Here is a 19,913-nt window from a genome sequence, read left to right as displayed (position 1 = left end):
GCTCACTTTGTAACAAGAGTATTAGAGCGAGGCGGCTGTTCTGTTCTTTGGACATTGTGGTTGGTGCTGGTAGTTTTGTTGAGAGTGTTCTTCGGTTAAAATCACAGGTCAAGAGACTATACACGTTAAAAATAAATACCTGAGAGCTACTTTCTGTTGAATTTGGAACAAGTGGCCAGGTTCTCTTTTTTCCCATCTTCACTCAAACTCCTTGCAATTTTCTTTGGGCTGAGCCTTTCAGGGGAGAGGTATGGAAATAGAGGGTCAGTTCCTCAGGAGAACTTTGGGCCTGGGCAGTGGGTGCTGTGGGTCTCTGGGGGCTGTGCAGGCCCTGTGGCTGCTTGGGGCTCGGCTGTTGGCTGGACGGTGGTGTTAGCACAGTGGGATGCTGCTCCGCTTCACAATCTATCACTCGTATCTAGGGCTTGGTGGGGCGGCAGGAAGGGGCACACTGCTCTCTGACGGCCATGCGCAGGCTGTGTGCCTGGCCTTTGGGAGAGTGAGAGCACAGCACAGCGGGATCCTGGCAGGGCAACACTTAGGGCTGGGATTCTCCAAAGGTCCCTAAATTCCCAGGGCCCTAAGACTCTCAAGTTTGAGTGAAACTGTTTCAGAGATCTTGGGACCTTGTTCCTCATTCTTGGGTTCTCACAGGGTGAGTCCCAGGCTCATGCTGGCTTGGGTTGAGGGTGCTGGGGCCCTGTCCCCGATCGAGGCTCAAGCCCCGGAAGCAGGCCTGGCAAAGCACCGAGCTGCAGGTGAATGCTCCTAGGACTTACCTGCTGTTTCAAGAAGAGTACAGTGAAACAGAAATCTCTTTAGTTGGTGTGAACACAGTTTCTTCTCTGCAACTCTGTGTTTGTGTTCATGTTTGTATGTTTTGGAGAAGGAACCAGTAGCTACTTTTTCTACTTGGTTATGAAACTATAACAATGAACATAATATTGTCTAAGACATGGTCCAAAAAATTCCTCCATCTCTGGTGAAGCCAGAGAACATGGCCAAGAGTGAGATTGTCCTTTAGCTTTTGAAAGGACAGGCTTTAAGGAACATGTAAGCAGAGTCTCTCCAGCTGTTGGTTCAGGTCTGGTCCATGCTTAGAAGCAAAAATCAAGCATCAGAACCACTGGGAGTTCTGGGCAAATGACCTTAGGAGCACCAATGCCAACATTTGCACAAGGAACATAGGACTTTTATAAGGATGCGAGCAAATGAAGCAATCTCTAGAGAACTATAAAAAAAGAAAAAAGAAAAATGCTAACTGGGACCTATAAGGTGAATTTGGATCCTTATCATGAACTTCTCTGTTCCAGATGATCAGCTGAACTCAGAGGAGAAGAAGAAGAGAAAGCAGCGGAGAAACAGGACAACCTTCAACAGCAGCCAGCTGCAGGCCTTGGAGCGTGTGTTTGAGCGGACGCACTACCCGGATGCCTTCGTGCGGGAAGACCTTGCACGCCGTGTGAACCTCACCGAGGCCAGAGTGCAGGTAACGCCTGCTATGGGTGGGTGGCAGCGAGCACCCCCACAGCTGCACAACTGTCCAGACTGCTTAGTACCCATGTTGCAGCTTTCAGACCGAGCTGGTACGACTGAGGTTGCAAGTGGGCAGCACAAAGACAGATGCACGCTTTTACCTGTTTGCTTGGTATTTTTCAGAACCAGATGGAATGCATTTAGGTGGGGCAGCTTGGTATTTGCTCCAGGTCCACTCCTCCCTGGTGTTATTGACCCTTCCAGATTCATGTTACATACCCTGTCCATCTGAACATTTGACTCTGCACCCCAGCTTACAATTTGAGCATCAGTTTGGCCAAAGAGGTTAATTCTTCTCAGCTCAGCTCTCCTCCCCAGGCTTTGGGAATGTGCAAACCTTCCAGAAACTCGCTGTGAGTACACAGGGTTGTGCACAGCCTTGGAAGTGGGAAATGGAGGGCAAGGAAGTAAGAACACATTCAAGTAGGTGACTTTTACATCTTCCCCATGTCCCAACAAGGACATGTAGACAGGGTAAGAGGGAGGAGCAGTTCTGAGCAGCATTCGTGTCATGACACACTGACTGCAGCCAGACATCCAGAAGACGATATGGCTGTGACTGTGTTCTTCAGCAGAGATGACAGTACAACACTGCGGGGTCCTTGCTGCTTAGTGCTCTTTGATCCCTAATCTCCACCTTAGTTCAATGATGTGGGCAGTCTTCTTTATCTTGCAGGTGAGGAAACGGAGGCAGAGAGAGGCTCAAGTCTTTTGCACAAAGTCGCATATCTAGGAGGTGGCTGAAAGAGGATCTGGATGCAGATACAGAGATCCAGAGTTATTTTTTTTTATACAACAGACGTGAATCAATGAGTCCCCTGCTTAAATGCCTTTTCAAGGGGTGCTTTGCCGTCTCTGCTGACAGAGCTTCTTGTCTTCCACATTGCCAGGGGCAAGCTGCTGTTTGGATCAGGAGGGGGGTCAGGTCTCTCGTCTTCCTGAAGGGACTGATGTTTATATATCCGTGTTCAGTCTGACTCTCAGGGATTTCTTTCTGTAAAGGATAAACCTCTAGACAGATGGGGACTTGAGCCACCTCCAGGGTCTTGACTGGGGCAGTGCTGTGTCTGTCACAAGGCACAAGACACGGTAACAGATGCTTGCTGAGTTGATTGGAGGTCCTGGAGGTCCCTCCAGGTTCCAGAGAAAGTGTGAGAGTTTTTCCAAGGGGGATCAGGGACCTCACCTCAAAAGATCTGCTCCCTAAGAGACAGGAAAAAAAATGTCAGTGACAAAAGAGGAAAGTTCACCCTGGCATGGTGACACTCTCCTAGAGCACAGGAGGCTAAGGCAGGAGGGCCGCAAATTTAAAGCCTTAAAAACTTAGCAAGACCCTGTCTCAAAAGAAAAAAAAAAAGTGGTTAAGGATGTGGCTCAGTGGTTAAGTGCCCCTTGCTCACCTCTTTCCAGAGCAGCACTCCATGAAGGCTCCCTAGGGAGTGAAGGGCAAGTGCTTCTCCCCAAGGGAAAGTTTTATAGAATCCATGTGGCTCCTGAGGATAGTGAGGAGGTGTGAGTGAGGTGTGTAGTAACTGGTGGCAGTTCTCAGGGATCAAGTGAGAGTGACCACGGGACATGGTTCAGTCCAGCTCTGCCCACCCCACCGTCCTGTGATGAACTATGATGTCCCCTTTCCTGCCCCCTCTTTCCCTAGCTGCTCATCACACAGTGCTCTCCAGTCCCTTCCGCTTTCCCGAATACCTGCCTCTCCATCCCTCTTATGCCCCAACCTCAGCCTGCAGTGGAGTCATGAAGAGCTTCAGGCCAGGAATCCACAGCTGCCATCAAGTCCCACGTTTGCTATGGTGCTCTGAATTTTACAGAAGGAAACCTGAATAATGCAATGGGAGGAATAAAAAAAAAAATGTGGAAGTCATGTTTGGGTTGGGAGATCATCTTATCCCTGTCACAATGGGCAATGCATGCAATATACACATTACGTATTATCTGTAGATATTGACTCATATGATAAACAGAGGATGAGGTAAATGTGGATAGACGGACAGATATGGTGGAGCTATTTTTTCTTCCTCCTTTCCCACCTGCTACTTCCTAGTAACTTTCAGGGCTGTGAACATTCCCTAAGGGGAGGACAGAACTGTCCCTCCAGGACCATTCTAACTCCCTGGAGTTCAGCCCTTTCCCTGTTGGAGCCCGCCCTGACTCCAGGCGTCTTCATATTTAGGGCATTTATCATAACATCATGTGTGCTACACTGAGCTGTCTGTGGCCAGCTTCTTCCACTAGACGGTGGAGTCCTCTTGAGTGGAGGTCACGTTTTAGTCATCTTTGTAAAATTTGTGGGTTTTGGTTTTCATTTTTCTTTTCCTTCCCATTTTTTTCCCTGAAACACTTATGGGGCACCAGTTATACCATTGGACCTGCTTTTGGTTTGCTGGGTGAAGGAGACCCTGGCCTTTTCCCTGAAGGTGCTCTGGTCTGGGGCTGAGAAGACCCGAGGTGTAATCATAGTCTCGATGCTGTAAGGTGACTCCTGCACTAAAGGAGTGTACAGGAGTCAGCCATGGACCAGAGGCCATGGGGAAAGGGAGGGAATGTTCACTGACTAAGCACCCCCTCTGGGCCACTCTCATCATCCTGGAAGCAGGAACATTACAGCCAAGGAGCAGAGAAATTAAATAACTCTCCACGGTAAATCTTGAACATAGTGTAGTCAGCATTGTTATTCATTTCTGTTGGACCTTAAAGGTCATCTTCCTTCAACTACAACTCTTCAGATGTTAAAGTTGAGTCTTAAAAAATATATGGGCTTTAGCAGCTGGAAGAAGAAGCATGTTGCAGGCAGAGGGGTGTCTGCTGCGATGACGGGGGGTAGAGAGCTGCTGGACCCATGCTGGAGTTAGATGGTGTGGCTTTGGGTGGACAAAGAACTAATTCCCGAACGGGCTTTGGATCTATGGCAAGGTTGTCATTTTATTCTGTCACGGGAGGCCGGTGGATGTTATCAATCAGGGCAAAGATACAGTTATATTGAATTTTAAATTGATAACTGTAATAGCAACAGGGAGAGAAGAAACAGAAGAGCCAGGTCCTGGAAGTCAGAGAAGGGATGTTCAAACCTTTGTGGATTCCCACTCTGGCCCCCTGTGTTACCTGACTCTGGGGCAACAGTCCCATGATGCTTGGGGTGCATGTTGCCCAGAGCTGTGCAGCTGCCTCTCCGCGTGCTGAATCCCTCCCCAACGCCTCGCCAGTGTTTCTATAATTGCACCTAGATTATTTATTTTGTGGTTTTCCATGCATACTCCTCTTCCTCTGTAGACTGTGAGCTGCTCGAGAGCAGAGAGCACGCCTTGCTCGCCCCTTTCCAGAGCAGCACTCTACGAAGGCTCCCTAGTGAGTGAAGGAGCAAGTGCAGTTCATTGCCTGGAAGGGCTGGGCAGCATGAGGTGGACATCCTTGACCTAACTCAGCCATCGGGCTGGGGCTGCAGCTCTGGGGGAAGAGCACCTTTCTTACATATGCAAGGCCCTGGGTTCCATCCCTCACTGCAAACAAGAAACAACAAGCAAAAGCAAACACCCTCACCCACCCAAACACAACAAAACAGAAAAAAAAGGACCTTAGCTATTTATTATTTGTGTGAACTTCAATAGCTTAAGCTCATTGAACCTGTTTCCTTAACTTGAAAATAGAAATAACAGAACATTATTTGGAATTGTCATGTATGTAATGTGCCCCTCCATGTTCCCAGTCCTGGCAGTGCTTAATGCACAAGTTTATTATGATGTAATAATCCTCAAACCCTACAGATAAACGTAGTCCAGCCAGCTTCTGATGTGTAGCATCCGCATTTCCTTCCAGAACCTCAAGAGACCTCCTTGCCTGTGTTTGGTATGTCAGAAGTGCTGGGATGTTAGTAACTAATGATTGACAGCAGCCAGGGTACAAGCCCCCGGCTCCCTGGCCCCTGCAGGGGGATGACAGAATGTGTGCCACGGTGGCCGGAGTCCACAGGGGCTTGGCGACGCTCTCTGCAGTGCTTGCTCCTGCCTCTCACTCCCCAGTGGAGTTCCTTACACCTTGAAAACAAACCATTTGCTTCTTCAATCCTCGTCAGAGTGTTTGGAGAAATAGATACTTTGCTTTAAACACCTAGTAATGTGAAAGGAGATGACATTTTCACATTTTGAAGAATTTTTGAAAAAGTTTTTAGTGAAGTCATTGTATCTGTGGCGGAGGTCTAACGAGATTTTTCCTCTTTTTCTTGATTACAATTATGATAGGAATGATGCCCACATTCTGCTGTGTGATGAGTCAGTCACAGAGCCTGTCTCAGGAGTCCAGATTACTGGAAGAACTTCGTGTGTGTGTGTGTGTGTGTGTGCGCGCGCGCGCGTCGTGCTGGGGATAGAGCCCAGGGCTACATGCATGCTAAGCCCACACTCTACCACGAGCTGCACCCCAGCCCCACCAGCCCATAGTCCTAACCCTTGAGAGCCATAGGCAGGCCCCGCCAGGGGAGGACTAGGGCATGTTCTTTCCTGAGAGGAATCCAGACCCATGCTGCATCTTCTTTGGGAAGGCTTCACACCGTACATTCACATGATCTCTTCCTTGTGTCTCCTCTCCCTCCTCACGCCCTTCTCTCCTCCCAACCCTCTTCCAGGTGTGGTTTCAGAACAGAAGAGCCAAGTTCCGCAGGAATGAGAGAGCCATGCTGGCCAACAAAAATGCTTCCCTCCTCAAATCCTACTCAGGAGACGTGAGTGCCGTGGAGCAGCCCATCGTCCCTCGTCCTGCTCCGAGACCCACCGACTATCTCTCCTGGGGGACAGCATCCCCATACAGGTGAATGACTCACCCGCCCTCCCTTGCTCCACCTCCACACGCTCCTCAGCCATCCGTCATGCTCAAAGCTGCGTGTGCTGACATTTCTTACCGGGTTACCCTCTTCAGAGACACTCAACTTGCTGACATCCCCAGAGTTTCACAGGACATTACTAGTTGCCCCAGGAGCAGGGTTTGGGGCAGAAGAGAGAGAGGGGCAGGCCCTCAGCAATCTCCTCTTGGACTCAGGAACTCTTGCAAAGGTTTCAAAGATGGGGAAGAATCTAAAAGAAAAGACCGATATTAAGCCGTGCTCACTGTCCCTTTTTGCAGCCGTTCTGGAACAGAACTACCCCATTTCTAAACTTCAGATAGGGTTATTTCATTATGCTCAAGTAGGGAGTCAACATGTGAGGCTTCATAGTGAAACTGATCTTGAATTAAAAGAAAAGAAAGAAAGGAGGGAGGAAGGGAAGAAGGGAGATGGGAAGGAGGGAGGGAGGAGACAGCGACACCCACACAAGGAAAGGAGAGCTAAGCTCATTCCCATCGCTTTGGAGACTCAGTCCTCACCAGTTAGTAGGGGAAATTTCTTAGGATCCCAGACGCTTTCCTATTCTGTCGCCAATTCTGACCTACTTATCTGGAGATTTCTTTGGGGGTCAGTTGTGTGTGTGTGTGTGTGTGTGTGTGTGTGAGAGAGAGAGAGAGAGAGAGGGTACGCGCACTTGTGCATGTGCACATGTGTGTATGTTTTGCATAAAAAAGATTGTATAATTTACACTAAACTTTTATATTAAAAAGGTGACATTTTTTGAAGAAGCAAGTGGCAGAGTGCTGTTTCCACCTCATTGAGACTTTGAACCTCAGTTCATTGTGCTGTTCAGAACACACTGCTGATGGCAGAAGGCAAACTGAGACACTGTGCTCAGCACCCTATGGCCAGTCCAGGGTGCCTGTCTTTAAACCTAGACCTGAGCATTCTAAGAAACCAGGTCAAGGCTGCATGTTCTCTTCTGCTGATTTCAATGGAAGAAGTATTCGCAAATTCACTTATTGTGCTTTTTTTTAAAAAATCTTTTTATTGTCAAGTTCATTATGGGCTTAAGGACAAGCTTTAGACTAACAGAGTATGTCCTGGCAGAAACCTAGCCCCTGAAGTGAAAAGCCACATTCATGAAATGCACATGCTTTCCAAATTTATAGCTCTAATTCAAGCCCAGAGCCTCACCTAAATGTTATTTCTATACCAAATCAGTTCTTGAGAGAAACACCATAAGTGCATTTGGGAATGTCTTTTATATTCCTTGTTGTAAAATTAAGCTGAATTAATTCTGGTCTTCGTACATGGAGACCCCGCGTATAGGAAGTCCTATTCTTGGACCCCATTACTCTCAGCCTTGCTGATTTTGAAAGATCAATTATATCTGTGTGTCCTATTTAAAATGTAGACCCTTCTTCTGTAGGATTTACTAAAAATACATTTGAGGACCATTGTGACATCACATATTCTTTAATATTTCTTTTATGAGTGCTGGTAGTCCACAGACTCCCTATATAGCCTGTGGGATGGTCTAGTTCAAAGCCTGAGGCCTCAAGATCTTGGGTGTGAATCTGGTGGTAACTGGGAAGCATTGCTTCTCCTTTCTGCCTGCGTCCTCCTTAGGGTCCTTGCCAGGGAGAAGCTGAGCGCAGACCCCTGCTCGTGGGGACGAAGTCCTCCGGAACTAGTGTCGGGTTAGACACTGGCCACAGCAGAAGCCAAGCCTCAGTGCCCACACCACCGGAATTTTGTAGATGATCATCAAACTGAAGCTATTAACGTGGCAAGTCATGTGTGCCTTTTTTGGAAAAATTCTATTTTAGCTAAAAAGATGATGAAGAAAATCTAGAGGTGTTTTCAAAAGACCATACTTGTATCATCTTGATATAGCTAGTTTGTTCATTTCTGCAATTAGAGCTCAATATTTTATATAGTGTAGGCTTAGTGTACATATTATTTTGTATTCTGTTCTTTTCACTTAAGATCATATAACCTACTACTTCTTACTCATTTCATCGTGTGCTTTTATATCACTTCTCCCTTAGATACAAGAGTTTGTAAAAATTAAAACAGTATTATAGAACCTGATAGTTCATATTCTGTATGAAGAATAAATTAATCTCCAAATTTAAGTAGAAAAGTGATGGTTTAATGCAGTAAATTAATATGGTTTTTTTGCCCTAATGTTGTCTGAAGTGTTTATAGTTTGTTTAATTTTTAAAAGTGGCCAAACCCATTTTGCTACCTGGAGGTCTTCTTGCTGTTTAGAATCAAATATGTCATGATTTCACAGTTCAAATCTTGCTAGGAAACATGACTGTTGTTAAAGAAATACAGAAGAAAAACAAGTGATGAAAAGCCGAGGAATCAATAGACATTTTGTGTTATGGAAAATTCACTCGCTATTTCTTTTGGTCCTTATGTCAAGTTAGTGACATTCATTAAAAAGCATTTGTCTTGGTTAATCTTTGGGACACTCCTGTGTGATAACTCTGTCCTTGCTCCAGTTCCAAAGAAGAGGAGGCTGAACACTTGCCCAAGTTTAAGTCTTCAGGAAACAGTGAGAACCCGTGCTTGTGGTCCCTGTTTCTGTCCCACACCTTAGGACACATGACTATTCTCATTCAAATTGAACCTGCACTGTATTGGATGCAGCAAATTGAACTGTTGAAACCGTTGTTTTGAGGCAAGGTCTGTCTCAGATGGGTGTATGGGCACTCCACGGGATAAGCCCTGTGGCTTGCTCCTGCAACTTGGGGACTATGAGCAGACAGTTTTGCCAGAGAGCAGCTGGCTGACTTCCAGGGCTCTTCCCTGAGAGGAGAGGAGGAAGCCAAGGCACAGAACAGTTACTCTCTAACGCTCAGAACTCTGGACTGGGGAAGAGCCAATGAGTCTTTTTCCTGGCTGTCATTTGCAGTCAGACTGGTGGCTGTATACCTTGTCATCCAAACTGGGACACTTTTGAAAGTGAAAGGGAACTGGTATTGATAATTTCCGTAGGATGGCGGGCATAAACTGGGCTTGTCCGTGGCAAACTGAGACACATGGTTTACTCCAAGGCATGTCATGGACTTGTTCGTTCCTTGAGCGTTTTACAGGAGATGACAGGCAGGACTTGAGTCACCAGAGGAAGCAAAGCATTCGCGAACATGGATGCTTCTTTCTGGCAGGTGTCTTCTTTATTTCCCTGGGGTCAGCTGAAGGAAGCTTTCTGGAACACATACCCACCGCTTAGCTCAGGACAGTTATGACAACGACCCCACGCACAGGCCCTGCGGCTGCGAGGACTCGCTGGTAGAGCGCTTTGCCTCTTGGGTGGCAGTGACCAGCCAGCTCTTGGACTGCCGAATGTTTTTTGAGATGAAATAGCTAAGACACCCTTCCCCCAGAGACCTCAGTTCCTGTGAGAGCAGAGAGCTGGCCCGGCTCTGCAGCCCTGGCCCAGAGTGCTGCTTGCGGAGGGAGGGCTAGACGAAAGCACCAGGGCAGAGCTCCCTCCCCTTCCTCATCCCCGTCACTTGGTGGTGGTCCTGGTGCGGCCTGACATCTGCTGAACACCTTGGCTCATTTCTCGCTTTCACACTTTCAAACATAGATCCTCGTCCCTCCCAAGATGTTGTTTACACGAGGGGCTTCATAACGGATTCTAACGGAAGACACTGAAAAGGTAACTTGTCAGAGGGGGAAGAGGGTGGCTGCTGGGGGTAGGGCTGAAGGGGAAGCTAAGTGTGTTTAAGAAAGTGGGGGTTCAACTCCTGGAGATGTGAGCAGTGAGGTCCTACAGCGGGGACTGTGGTGAGCATCAGAGCTACCGGAGAACCTGTCCTCAAACCTAAGGGTGGCGTGAGTTGAGAGCACCACTCCTCACATGTGGCTATGCCTGGGACTCGCCTGGGACCCCGTACCTGGAGACTGGGGTCCACTAAGCCTAGGGTGGGCCTGAGATTCTGCATCTGCAAGTTGTTCCACTCCAAGATGATGGAAGTGCTGTCCACACACAGGACAGGCCTTACAGAGTGAGGCGTCAGGTGACTGACTGTAGGGTATGTCCCAGCAGTCAGAAGAACTATGTTCTCATCCTGGCTCCTGGCAGATCATTGACTTCTCATGTAAGCTTGTATCAAAACTGATCCACTAGTTTCCCTATTGCATACGAAAAAGAAATATCAAAAAAAAATCTGTACAATAGAAAGATGCAAAGCATCCGCATGCCAATATTTGCATATTTGTGTATCAGACATTTCTAGAAAGAAAAGGGAAAGCTTGCAGAAATATGACTAAACATGTAGTACACCCTGAAGACTGGCTGATGAAATGTGGTCCAGGCGTGTCCACTTGTAAGAGCTAAGTATACACCAAAAAGCAACCTCTGAATTTCAAAAACAGAAGTTGCAAGTGATTGTTAAGTTCTCATAAGAACGTTTCCAACAGGATGTAAGGGCTGTCACTTCCATAGTAAGTTTCCCGAGGAAAACCAGTATTGAATTTTCTTAGATGGAGCCTCCACTGTTCTTGTACTGCAAAGAACGCACCAAAGAGGCGGCCTCTGCCCTCTAGACCACAGAGCCTGGGAAACTGAAGGCTCTGCAGCCTTTGAAAAGCTAAGTCCCCGCAGAGGAAACCTAGATTCCCAGGAAGACCCACAGACTTCTTAGGGTGACAGATTTGTCTTTGGAGTAAAAATTTAAACAGCTTGTCATCGTTTGTTCTTTGTTCAGCTAGAAGGCCACGTTAAAGTTGAAAACATAGTCAAGTGCTATTGTTTCCCAAGCCATCCTCAACTGTTTTGTGATTTGTAGGGTTTACACTACGGGTGGCGAGAAAGCAGAGGGAAAGATGTCCCTGAGTCTCCTGGCTTTGAGATCGTGCCATGAGTGGGCTGCTGGGGGCCTCCTGGGTGTCTGGCAGTTAGTTCAGCACATTTTCCCTCACTACAGCCTTTCGGAGCAGTTCGATGGATCATGAATGATCAGTCCCCAGTGAAAACCGTCCTTCAACCGTGAGGGCGGGGCTGGCATTGTGCTGCCTGTAGCTAGGCCACATCTGCTAGAAATCTCCAAATAAGGAGATGGAAACATTCCAAGCCCACTTCAACGTGTCAGCTCTGTGGAAGTCCCAGCACCCCCTATTGAGTCAACAGACGGGAATCAGCCCTTCTTTTCCATCTCCAGTGTTTCCATGCACGTTATTCCAGTGAAGTCCTTTCTTGGTCACAAATACAGAGACCTTTACTAGAACTTAAGTAGAAATGTGCTTTAGCTAAACCCTATAAAGTCAGGGCCAGGAATCAGCTCATATTGCACTCTGCCTTACTCAGAAGGTAAGCTCCGCTGGTAGGAAGCTGGCTCTCTGTTGTCTTATGCTTAACCTACGATGGACATCAGTTTCAGTCTTACCTGTTGACCCCAGGAGTTTTGATAGGAAGGAATGGTCATTTCACATACTCTGAATGGCCTCATAAATTGGTTGAAAGCAGCTAATTGCCCTGACAGCTCTCTCTCTTGCAAGATGATGTTTCAGTGTTCTTTCTTCTCCTGAAGCAGAGCCTTAGGAGTTTCCATGACATACGACAGGTGGTCACCAACAGTGTCTCAGATTGGCAGCCATGCAAGGCTCTCTTGCATCTGCTCTCCCTTTAGGAAGCAAGTCCTCTCCTTGGCCACTGCCATGCTTAACGTGCATCTAGGCTGCTCCTTGAACACCCACTCAGCAATTTGTCTTTTCTGACCTGTGACAAGTTGTGTCCATCACTGGTATGTTGCAGAACCACCCACTGTCTGCCTGTAAAGCACATATGGAATTGTAAGCCTAGACCCAGTGGAACTACTATAGGGAAGAGAGGCAATTCCTCAATACGTGTGCAAAATAACACTGTGGTCTCTATTTGAAGGACCATACATTCTAAACATCAGTTAAGAGGCTAGGATGAAGGTGACCTCTCTTCTTTTATCCTACCAATCCTATCCAGATTAGTTTCTTCGACATTTACAATTTTTCTAAAAATTACAAGTGAAATGTTATCCCTTCTGAAGCTTCGAGGGAATCACAAAACCCATTCATTAATATAAACAGCTTTGTTCTCCTCACACCCCACTAATGGGAGGATTCCTATACAGACTCACCCCTACTGTGGTGTTCCTATGATGGCACCACCATACCACTGGGCAGGCCACTGTTCTCTACTGCAGAAGCGCAGGCTGCATCATTCAAGAGACAAAGTCTTGGGAGCATCCTGTGCAATACATGATCCTAATTCCCTACTAATTCATCTTTGAGTAAAAAAGTGGGTCAACATTCCTCTGAGTTTGGATTTTATAGTCTGGCCTACATTAGAGAGAAAAACTCAGTATTTCTAAGAAATGTGCTACCTTTTAAGTCCCAGACTAGAATCCCCAATGACACAGGTAGTAGATTGTGGAGTAATGAGCAAAACTGGCACAGAGTAGACAAAACTTCAGTCACTGCTACTGCAGACATTTCTGGAAAACAGTGGAAACAACTCCAGTAAACTACCGTAATCTCCCAAGGTCGCAGTTTGCTTTGTCTGCCAAGAAATAGAAAGGGTGAATTGCTGTTAAGTAGGACTTTGCTTGTCTAGACTCTCAAAGAACGGAAAACACATCTCCAGAATTCGGCCAAGTCCTCCATGGCTGTCTGCACTTTGCCACCAGAGCTCATCTCCATGTTCTGTCATAAAGTTTTACCATGTGTGGTCAGAGGCCATTCAATTCCACCCTCAGTACTTTCCAAATGATGCAGATACCCTGTAAGTCCAGCTTCTCCCTGTGTATTTAAAATGGCACCTTCTATGTATAATCTTCAGTGCTTTATTCTCTCATACTCCTGGTTGGGAAAGGCTAATTTGGCTGATTTTATAATAATCCATGATTTAGATATATTTCCCAAATCCACTCATCTCTTCGGTCTTTGGTGTGTCCGAGAAATTCCTTGACAATGGGTTTTATGGATTTGCATATATTTCTGGCAGAATCTTGAGTGGAAACATGTAATCAGTCTAGAAGCTAAATGATGATATGTGTATGAGTTTTGAAAATAAATGGCATTTCTTGGTGCATTGTTTAAAAAAAAAAAAAACCTTTCCCTATCTTAATGGGTTATTCTGGTCATTTGTTTCACTCCTAATTAATCCCACTTTAACTGGAGACTCTTCTGCCCGTGCCCTTTGGTGGAGAGTGGGGAAGTGATAGTCTGTCTCAACTGTATGAATATTGGTTTAGTTTTACTGTGAGAAGGTATTTTTGTGTATCCCAGAATATGCAGTGACCATCCCCTTTTGCCATGTCCTTCTGACTTCGTTTTTTCCATTAGGAGAGCGAAATTTACAGCAAGGATGACTTCTAAAGAGTGAAAGCACATTGGTCAGATTAGTTTTTAAGAAATCATCACTCATAGCAGGATGACAGAAACCAGTGATAGTGATCAGGAATCGGTTAAATTGTAGCCCATCTGCATACATCTCACTCGTCTCTTCACTAAATAGTTTACTGAGTGCCTAGTGTGTATGAGGGGCTGGTCAGCTCTACCAAAGGATCCAGTTGTGAACCGGCAGAGGTGGTGTCTGGTTCGTGGAGCTTACAGCTGAGAACAGTGATAGATGATGGAGAATCAAATTAAGTGGGGCTGGGGCAGTGCCACAGTGGTAGAGCACTTGCCTTGCCCACATGAGGCATTGGGTTCGATCTTCAGGACCACATAAAAATAAATAAATGAAGATATTGTGTCCATCTACAACTAAAATAATATTTTTTTTAAAAAAATTAAATGAAGTGATAAAAGCAGAGTGTAGGGTGCTATAGGAGGACCTGCCTTGAAGTAGCAGGGAGAGCATCATGCAGGGGCACTGGGTAAGAATGAGCGGGCAAAATGAGGAAAGGCAGCAGGCCTGGTGGCACACACCTGTGATCCCAGCAGCTCCCGAGGCCGAGGCAGGAGGTTCGCATGTTCAAAGCCAGCCTCAGCAACTTACCAAGAACCTGTCTCAAAATGAAAAATAAAAGGGCTGGTATGTGGCTCAATGATTTAGTGCCCCTGGATTCAATCCCCAGTACCAAAAAGAAAAGAAAAGAAAAGAAAAGAAAAGAAAAGAAAGAAAGAAAAGAGGAGGAGGAGAAAGTGAGGGAGGCAAGACTCTGTAACCCTTCTGAGTCTTCTGTCGTGCACACACACACACACACACACACACACACACACTTGCTCACACGCTTTATACCCGTGCGGCAAGCTGAAGATTTGTATTTCTGGAGAGAGGGAGTGATCCGTAACCTTCTACATTTCTTTATCTCCATTTTCCTGGGCTAATTGCTAGTCACCAAGTTGAACTAGGCTACGATAAGTCTGGACTGTTCGGGAGAGGGGTCAGGGATCTGTCCTTCTTGTAGAGCAGCTTCAGTTTTCTCTCTTTCTGATCTTGTCACTTGATCCCAGAGCCACAGGCTCCTGTGTGGCTGACAAATTCCACTGGAATGCAGGCCCCAGAAAAGCACATGTCATTCCATGTATAAGTCTGTCTATCCACCCCGCAGTTGAAAAGGATTTTGCAATCTTAGAAACATTTTCATTTAGTTAAAATTAGTCTTCTTTTATCCATTCAGTATAAAGGAAACAATCCGAGTACAATTCTGCAACACCGTTTCTTTTTTCCTTAAAAGAGATTCATGGATGCAGTGATCAGAAACCCACCAGGACAGGGGCTGGGGCTGGGCTCAGCGGTAGCGTGCTTGCCTGGCGTGTGTGAGGCACTGGGTTAGATTCTCAGCACCACACATAAAGAAATAAAATAAAATTTTTAAAAGAAAGAAATCCCCCAATGACAATTTTATGCCCAGTTCTTGGTCCTAAGATCAGTCTTTGACAATGACAACGTCAAGTTTTTGTCGGCAATATTGACAGCGAGAAACAGTTATCTCTAAGGTCAAGGGTGCTGAAGCTGGAGCCTTTGATACTTTATTTTGGAAATTTAGACATTTCCAAAATAATTGAGCCAAAAGCAGCGTGTGCTCCGCAGGAAGTTTTGGGGAGAGGTCAGGACATTGAGGCCAGTCAATAGGCACCTCTTGATTCACAATGCAGGTATTATCAACCAGGGAATCAAGAAGGACTGGGAAGTTCCATTGGGGTGCTAACTGATTCTCTGAGCACATTACTTCTCATGGTATTTATCAATTACCTAAAATGTGTTAGAATTACAGCTATTTAGAGTGAAGCAGCAAATTTTCCTTTAGTTTTTTTGTCCCAAACTTGCATTTCTGCGTCACCCGTCCCATGGGCTAGGGAATGGAGGCAGGGAGATTAAATGCTGTTTTAATTAGTCAGCTGATAAAGCACCTGCTGCTCAATTTGGGCAGCTCTCGTCTGTCACCCCAGAAATAAATCATTACTCACTGTACCCAACACAGCAAGTGCCCCTCCCTCCCTCCCTGGGTCTCATTCTCCTCTGCTTTCTCCTGCCCTGAAAAACACAGCCACCTCCCCAAGTGCCTTAGACTAATGGAAAGCCCCAGCTGGGAGAGACCTAGCGGTCACCTAGTCCAACCCCTGCCCTGCCCTGCCTGGCCCTGCCCTGCCCGGCCCCGTCCTGAGAGTGCACCCACCCGGGGCCTGGACTTGCAGCTTCATGAAACTAATGCCTGTTATTCTCCCTGCTTTCTCCTTTGTCCCCACAGCGCCATGGCTACTTATTCTGCCACATGTGCCAACAATAGCCCTGCTCAGGGCATCAACATGGCCAACAGCATTGCCAACCTGAGACTGAAGGCCAAGGAATATAGTTTACAGAGGAACCAAGTGCCAACAGTCAACTGAGGAAAAAAAAAAATTAAACAGGCCTAAGAAGAAATCAAAAACCATAAGACACCTATCCTGCTCTGTCATTTCTTCATCCGCTGGGAAAAAAAGTAAAAACAATCAAACAAACAGAACTAACATATTGGGACCATGGCAGAGAAAAGCAGGAGAGGAGCAAAATGAAAATTAGTTAACAAATGTTCCTCCTCCCTCTGGAATTCCACCACCATTTGTTTCTGTGTGTTTATTTTATTTTTCTTTCTATTCATGCTTTGATTAATATACTCCAAGCTTCTTCGGTTAGGGTCAGCCCACCCACTCCCATAATCCTGAGAGGTTTTGAAAAGGTCTGCGGCAGCCACAAAGCCACGCACACACAGGCTCAGAGAGATGCCCCAGGCCTTGTCACCAACCTGTGAGAACCTCAGTGCCTTACTCTGAGCTCCTCCCACTTCTCTCCAGGAGCTTTTGCAAAGCCAAAGTCTTTCTGAAGATCTGTGCCTCCCATGATTCCCTTTTCACTCTCTCTCTGTCTGTCGGTTATGGTAAGGTTTTCTTCCGCCAGCTGCTGGAAACAAAAATTGTGTACAAGTTTGGTCTCTGGTCTGTCTGATCAGCGTGGCTGGCTGTGGCTGGCTCACTCTAAGCTCTCCGCTCTAGGTCTGAGCTCTAAGCTATGCACCATAATATCACCAGCAACACCACCCTGCCCCATTTAGACAATCAGTCATCTTGAGTTAAAGTTATTTGTTGTCACAGGCTGTTTGGTAGAGGAAATATGTTCACTGAGAGGGAGAGAAATTTCTCTAGGAAAACAAAGACGGAGTTGTGAAAGACATGGCCTACTTCTCTTTGGTGCCTTAAGGGTAGTCAGATGTGCACTTATATATATATATATACTGTACATATTTATATATATATATAAAATATTGCAAGCTTGAGTCTGTAGTTTTTCAAATTCTACAGGAAGCAAATTTCACACCATCACCACAGTCCTGATCTCTGCAGTGGTGAGACGTTAGTAAGGGATCTTGCTTCTTTTCTTATATTCCACACAGAATTCTCATTAAGGCCACGCAGCAATTGGCAGGGCAGTTGTTTGAGAACAGTGTCGTTTTTGCATTAGGGCTTTAAATGAATTACAAATTATTCGAGAGAACAAAGATGTCCTTGAATTTGGAGCTGGGGCTCTGGTTGAATGCTGATATATTCTATCATGGGAATTATACTTAGAGGAGGAAAAGATAGTCATCTGCTTTCTCCACTCAACAGAAATATGAAAGACAGGACACATGTTTTAAGTGGAATATTTAAAGGTTTGTCTAAATTCCAAACACTTTAAAGGCAATTGTGGACTTTTTTTTTTCCTTAGTGTTTTGAAGTAAAGTTTAGCATCTAGGGTTAGGAGCCAAGACTGATCCCTATTTCTTTCTCTCTGTTTCCAGCCTTGCTTTTTTAACTTGCCAGGTGGACTTGACCCAACCTTATTGCCATGCCGTGCCTCAGTTTGCCTGTTTATAAAATGGGTTTAGCAATACCTCCCTACCCCACAGGGGTGTTGTGAGGCTCTATTCCTGTGCTCCTTTAAAGATTTCTGTGTTCTCTGCATGTCCAGCACTCTAGCCTTGGGAGGAAGAGGACTATAAAAGTGTACAGTGTTCATGGAGTGGTGCCATACCAGGAAGCCTTATTCTCTAGCAAGGAGATGGCTCCCTTGCTGTACATACGTAAAGCTTTGTATTTGGAAGCAAGAAACAGGTTTATATTTTTAGATGTCTGAGAAATCACACCATTTGACCAAAGAATAATTTAAGACATGCAAAATAGACATATATTAACTTATATTCTTATCCTGACCAGCTTGATTCTAATACATTTAGTTACCTGTGATTAGAAATCTTTAGATTGATTTTGGCCAAATATGCCAACTGTGCATGATAAGTGACAGGCAAGAACTTTGGGTGTAAGATGCACTTTTAGCAAACATTTGTATTTCCCTTGGCATATCAGATTGAGCTAATGGTGATATTTTTTCCCAGACCCACAGCCACTCATCTCAAAATGTATTTCAAATGTCTACTCTGTACTTCTTCCAATAATAAGAAGAAAGCCCATCTTAGGCATTTTGCTTTCACAAACTGGTCCCCTCTCCCTTTAACCCACTATGAAAACATTTCTTAGAGAATGGTTCACGTAGGTTGGCTGGACAATTCACATTACTTGCTTCTGAGGAATCTCTTGACTCATTCTTCTGTCCCATGCATTTCTGTGGATTACTGAGTTTCAAAGGAATAGTATGACCTTACAGATGGAAACATTATTTGATTTGTGAAGTGAGTGCAATCCAAAAAATTGATGAATTTGAGGGGTCTGGAGTTTGGAGAGAATAGCTAAAGGAGGATTTGGGTTATAGGTAAAGAACAGAAGTCATGCATGGAAAGGGGAGACGCTTAGAAAAGACAGTTACGTAAAACAAAATCTTTTGAAACCTTCATCCTGACATACATTTCCAGTGGTCTACAGTAAATCCTGGCCCCATAAACCCAAACGGTGGGGGAAACTGGGAGGTTCTGTCTGACACCTTAGACAAGCCATTTCTGGGAATTGGAAGTGATTGGTGCCGGTCAGGCATGGGACTGCCCATTGGTAGTAAACCAACACTACAAGCATCCATTATTTGAGCACTTGATCAAGAAGTAAACCATCTAGTACTAGCACTCGATTTACTATTGATTTTTTTGAAAACAAGTTTGCTATGTGATTTGGAGAAGTAGCTTCTGGCTGTTAAACCAGTTTTCAGAAGAAGGTCTCAGGGCCAGACCTCAAGGCCTGGTCATGCCCAGACAGAGATGAGCACCATGAGCTGTTGCCCCACCCCCCTTCCAAACAGGATGCTGATGTGTAGGGTAGTCGGCAGGTTAAATTAAATCAGAAGAAGAAACCTAATAAAAAAAGGAATAACATAATGGTATAAAGATCTCTTAAGAAATGTAATATGTAAATTATATCTTGCTTTATGATGTAAAATATACATTGTTTGCGCTAGAATAGAAATGTTTCCTTTTCAATAAAATGAAAGAAGGATATTTCAGTGTCTTTTGTTATGTACATTAGAGGCTGCTGATTCTTTTCTTTCTGAACTTCAAAAATACCTATCTGCTAAGATCTAAAATCACATTCAGAAGAGGTAAGAAGCTAAGAAGTGCTGATAAACAAGAGAACTTTTATCAGAGTATGATATTATTTCCTATAAAAGGGGGAAATCATGTGTTATTCTTCAAAGACAAAGACAATGGTGGGAGGAACTGGGTAGGTATGGAGCAAACCTTTTGTGAGAGTCCAGCAAGCTTTACCAACACGTTTAGCACCCACACTACTTGATTCTATGTGACAAAAATACTTTGTATAGAGCACAGCCTTTTAATTTAGAACAAAGAAATAGCACAAGAAAAAGCTTTAAAGTTGTACCTAGCCCAGGCTGGGCGGTCCAGGGGAGAACAGAGGGTTGCATATGTGGCACAAGTTCTGCTTTTCAAAACAATTAAAATCTAATTTAAAGGCAGCTCTGGCAAAGACAAGGTTATACAACTGCATAAGACAAGTGTCAAACAAATAGAGCCAACAGAAGTTTCCAGAAGATGAGGAAAGAAAACATGGTGAACTGAAGAGGAAGAAAGGTTTCCTTGGGGATCTGGGGCTTGAGATCCATTGTTAAGAACTTGGGGGGAGGAGAGGG

At 45.3% G+C, this 19,913-nt stretch overlaps 1 protein-coding gene across 2 annotated transcripts in view; it reads left to right on the top strand.

The window, feature by feature from the left end:
- Prrx1 (paired related homeobox 1) overlaps positions 1-19,263 on the top strand; it is a 63,691-nt gene extending 44,428 nt beyond the window's left edge. Inside the window, exons 2-5 of one of the 2 annotated variants that reach the window (XM_048810051.1) lie at positions 1,314-1,489; positions 6,167-6,348; positions 9,969-10,040; positions 16,057-16,193. In XM_048810051.1, coding sequence (XP_048666008.1) covers positions 1,314-1,489; positions 6,167-6,348; positions 9,969-10,023 — 413 coding nt within the window. In that variant the 3' untranslated portion in view covers positions 10,024-10,040; positions 16,057-16,193. Of the gene's footprint in view, positions 1-1,313; positions 1,490-6,166; positions 6,349-9,968; positions 10,041-16,056 lie in introns of both variants that reach the window. The other variant, XM_015491633.2, reaches the window with a different exon arrangement.
- The last annotated feature ends 650 nt before the right edge of the window (positions 19,264-19,913 follow it).

This window comes from Marmota marmota, unplaced genomic scaffold (assembly GCF_001458135.2).
Source record: "Marmota marmota marmota unplaced genomic scaffold, marMar, whole genome shotgun sequence".
Classification (NCBI taxonomy): domain Eukaryota; kingdom Metazoa; phylum Chordata; class Mammalia; order Rodentia; family Sciuridae; genus Marmota; species Marmota marmota.
The sequence above is the reverse complement of the archived record's forward strand: the minus strand, read 5'-3'. Positions and strand labels throughout refer to the sequence as shown.